Source organism: Metarhizium robertsii (assembly GCF_000187425.2).
Source record: "Metarhizium robertsii ARSEF 23 chromosome Unknown MAA_Scf_49, whole genome shotgun sequence".
Taxonomy (NCBI): domain Eukaryota; kingdom Fungi; phylum Ascomycota; class Sordariomycetes; order Hypocreales; family Clavicipitaceae; genus Metarhizium; species Metarhizium robertsii.
In genome coordinates, this window is record NW_011942192.1 from 12,522 (window position 1) to 17,020 (window position 4,499).

Consider the following 4,499-nt stretch of genomic DNA (forward strand, 5'->3'; position numbering starts at 1 on the left):
TTCTCCAAGTGTCCAGCATCCTATCCTCAGCAGCTGAAGCGCAGTCTGCCAAAACCGAGGCTGTGTTATGTTAGTAGAATTGCATGTTAGATGTTATCTTGTCGCTGGCCGCTGGTCTGCATCTAGTCTTTTCGTAGCTAGCGTAAAGGCAATTGCTGCACGGACAGCCTGCATATCTGGCTTCCATTTGTCGTCATCCGCTGCCGATTTTCCTCCCAAGAAGAAAGACAAATTTCCAATCTTGGTTCGTGAGCATTGGACCATGATTTCCCTTTGCATTGTCCACCTCTTGCATCGAAAGAGAAAGTGCTCAATTGTCTCCGTGGCCTGACCACACTCACACAATTCCGATTCCACGGCTCCTATTCTGTGGAGATGTCCATTCAGCCGCGTCATGCCTGTCCGAAGCTGGGCCAGCACATCCGACTCTTTTCTTTTCAGTGCGTCATAAAGTGCACGGGTATGCTTGCCCGGCAGCGCCGTGTCGATACATTTTGAATACTTCCCAACACTTTCCGGGAGTCGCCCCCGGGGTTGTCGCTGCGCGAGCGCCAGACGAAGCGTTGTGGACTTTGCTTGGTACGACGGTGTCTCTACTATGCAATCTATCTTTGTAGCTCTCTGCGCTGCTGCCTTGGCCATTGCTCCCAGTGCAAAGTCCTCGTCCTTGGCGGGCACCCACATGAGTCTAACAGAACACCCTCGTTGCTGCAGGCGCTTGGTCTGGTCGTATATCTCACGAACAGTGCATTGGCCGGATTGCTGCCGAGGCCGCCTGATCACTGCTACTGCCGATAGGTTGCTCGATATGACCGTCACATCCCGGAAAGGAATCTGGTGCGGCATGCACCTCAGCGCCATTGCCACCGCCGCGAGCTCCGCCGTGTACGGGTTCTGTTCGTCTCTGGATCCGAGAGTGGCCGAGTAGCTGGCTAGCACTCCGCCTACGCCGTTGATAGTCGTATCGTACACCACGCCTCCCATTCCCACCATGCCATTCTTCAGTGAGCTGGACGTTGCTATGATGATGCCTTCGGCTTCGCTTGCTGCCTTGGCGGGCCCCGCGAATTCGTCTTTGCCCGAGACAGGAATGCGGCTGGTCCATGGCGGTAAGGCAAACTCGCGAATAGTCTCCATTCGATCCGTGAACGCCGTTGTCACCCACGAAGCAATGGTCTGCATTGGCGACAGGAACCGTTTGCTTGCTTTGTTCCTCAACGCTGCCAGCGGATGTGTTGCGGGAAGGGTCCGAAGGTTGACACAGAGCCTCGTCGCCGCAAGTCTGTGCCGTTCCTCTACCGTATGAATGCAGGCTTCGGCCTCGGCACGCTGTTGCCACGGTTCGGAACGCTCCTGTGATGGCCTGTGCCCCGACTAACTGCACTTTGTTGAGCCAGGCAGCTTCCCTCGCGCGGCGCGCATGCATCCAGACACTGGAGGCATAGTCCATCACCGGCGCGACAGTCGCTACGAACAGCTGCCTCGCCACTTTCGGTGACAACATTTTTTAACCTTCTCAGGCACATGGCGGCAGTAAGCCCCCTGGCGGCCGCTCTAGCCATGTGCTCCTGGTACCGCAGGCCTACGTCCATAACCACTCCCAGGATTTTTGCGCTGTTTCTAGGTTTGACCTCCTTTCCTTTAATCAGAAACGGGATGGCACTGTTTCGCGCGGCGACTCGCGTGAAGTGAATGACCATCGTCTTTTCCGCTTCAAACGTTGCGCCGCTGCGCTTTTCCCACTCGAGCGCACCTTCAATAATTGACTGAATGCCTGACCGGTTCGCCTCCGCGGTCGGGCCGGTCACCCAGGCCGAGTAGTCGTCAATGAAGGCAATGGATCCGCCTTCCGCCTTAATCCTTCGCTGTACTAGGTCTGCGTTGAAGAAAAGAAACAAGATTGGCGATAGTGGCGACCCCTGCGGCAGGCCGGCTTGGGGCAGTTCACGTACTTCCGATGCGTGCCCGTTCACGACGATGGAGGCTGCTCGGTCTGAGCAAAAGGCTCCAACCCACCTTATCAGCCTGTCCGGTATCCCTCGCGCTTTCATCCTAGCCAGCAGTCGCTCCTTGCACACCCCGTTGTAGGCGCCTTTGACATCAAAGCTGATCAGGCTGAGTACCTTGCGAGCTCGCCATGCCTTGTAGATTTGTTCCTGCAGCAGTAGGAGCGCTTGCTCCGCAGACCGTCGCTTCCTCGCTCCGAAGTGGTTTGCAGGCAGGAGCCCGTAGGTCTCTACCGCGTAAGAGATGCGCTCAGCGATGACCGCTTCCATTATCTTCCCGAGAGTTGACAAAAGAGATATCGGCCGCCACGCTTTGGCCTCTGTATAATCGCCCTTGTCCGACTTCTTGAGCGGAATGATTTTCGCACTCCTCCATTGGCGAGGCACTGTGCCGTCCCTGAGCGACGCATCAAAGAGAGTCAGCACCCGGTACTTCACTACCGGCCAGAGCCGTCTCCACACCATCGCCGGGACGCCATCGTCTCCAGGTGCTTTCCAAGGTTTCGCTGCCATGACTTTAACTTCGATCTCTTCCAGCGTCAGGTCCGGCATAGATACCGCTCGTCGTTGCGGTCTCTCCCCTTCCTCGTCGATCCTCGCTGGCAAAGGCGGGAAGAAAGTGCTCAGCAGCTGCTCTGCTTGGTCTGTCTTGCTCTCTGTCATGGATCCGTCTTCCCTCTTCAGGGGTGGTACTTTGTCGCCCATGTTGACCTTTCCAGGTTCGAGATATTTGGCCGCCTTCCAGATGTTGACATCCTCGGCCAGGAAATCGTCCCAATGCGCCTTCTTCTGGATTCGTATGGCGTCATGGTTCTCCTTTGCTGCTTCCTTGGCCCGTCGCTCCAAATCCGATCGCGCTCGGCCCGCCCGCCGTTGTGCTCTGGCCTGGTTTCGCCAGAACGTGTACAGCTGGCGCAGTCGTGTTAGGTCTCGTGTCCACCAGCGTTTGGCATAGGGCGATGGCTGTGCTCGGGGCGTCAGTTCGTGGATTGCCTCCAAGACAACTCGCATCAACTGATCCGTCTGCGTCTGCACGCCGACATCCCAGGGGAGCGGCCGGAGACGGTCTTCCACTCTTGCTGCTATGAGATTCCAAGGAGCATTCTTAAATAACAACTTTTGTGTCGTGATCCTCTCGGGCATCGCAACATCAAATGTCGTCTGGATCGCCCGGTGGTCTGACCCGTGATCTGTTGGATGGAGGGTGCATTTCACCATTTCGTCTGCCAACTCCGAAGTCGCCAGCACTACGTCTATGGTACTTTCATTGTCCGGCCCCTGCCAAGTCCTTGTGCCCCTCGGGAGCAGGCTACAAAGGGCATGTTCGTTCATTAGATCGATGACAGGCTCGGCTTCGCCTTGTCTTCTTGGCGAAACCTCGTCCCCGGTCCAGAGTAGGTCGTGGCGGTTGAAGTCCCCCGCGAGTACCACATCTGTTCGTCTGCCTCTTCTGTCGCGAAATCGCTGGATCACGTCATGCAGCGTTGCTAGTGTAGATACGAGTGGCTCCGTTTTCTTTCCTTGTACGTATACAGACACTACCAGCACATCCCTATCCGGCAGTCGGAGCACGGCCGCCGTGAGGTCTGCTGAAGGTATCGGCACCTGCTCAACCTCAATGTCGTGTCGCACCCAAAGCATGCTTCGGATCGGCCAGGGTGCATCATGCTTCTGTGTCGGTATGATCTTCGTCCAGTTGCTGTGCCCCGCAGGGCTCGTTACCACGTCGCCGTCGACTTGTTTTGCGTATGGCTCGGAGACCGCTATAACCCCATAATCTTTTAGCGCGATGTCGTTCATCAAGCTCTGTTGCACCGGTTCTCGCTTCCGCACATTGAGTTGTAAGATGCTAAGCGTCTTACTCATTGCTGCGTGCGTTCCGCACACGGCAATTTCGACTGAACGACTCATGAGGTCCGCCACACGGCACGCACCTCGGTTCTGCCGCCTGGCACTCCTTGTGGTGATGTCCTGGCATTGCGCACCTCCCGCAAAGTCGAGGATTCTTGCACTGAAACGATTTGTGGCCAATCTCCTGGCAGTTGTAGCACTGCACTGTCCCTTTCCGTGGTTCAAAGGCGTTTGTAATCGCTGACTCGCCAGCCAGGTCAAAGTAATGGCCGTCCAACAGGCGTCTCGCATCACTTCCCTTCGTGACATAGACGACAATTGACCCGTAGGCTTTTCCCGACTGTTTGTTGCTCAGCCATGATATTTTGGCGATATTGACATTGTTCTCTGCGCCGAGCGTTTCTGTCGCCCCTGGTAGAACGTTCCCTTCCGCATCCCGGGTGGGCGATAGGGAGCACTGTTGCAAAACCCCCGGTCGTTTCGTTTTAGGTTTAGGGTCTTTCGTCCTTAGTCATCTGGGTACTTCGGGTCGATGTACCGCGGACTAGCAGCGGGCTCGCGCGGTAGCCTGCTGCCAGTCTAATTGATCACTTTACTCGGCACGTCAACTGTGCAATGGCGAACCATGCCGCTATAGAGATG

At 56.2% G+C, this 4,499-nt stretch overlaps 1 protein-coding gene across 1 annotated transcript; it reads right to left on the reverse strand.

The window, feature by feature from the left end:
* Window positions 1–93: 93 nt before the first annotated feature.
* Window positions 94–4,148, reverse strand: MAA_10499 (Endonuclease/exonuclease/phosphatase; the record flags this gene model as incomplete). The annotated part of the gene is made up of 2 exons (XM_007828497.1): window positions 94–1,329; window positions 1,380–4,148. The coding sequence occupies 2 exons, from the start codon at window positions 4,146–4,148 to the stop codon at window positions 94–96; spliced, it is 4,005 nt and encodes a 1,334-aa protein (XP_007826688.1).
* Between the last annotated feature and the right edge of the window lie 351 nt (window positions 4,149–4,499).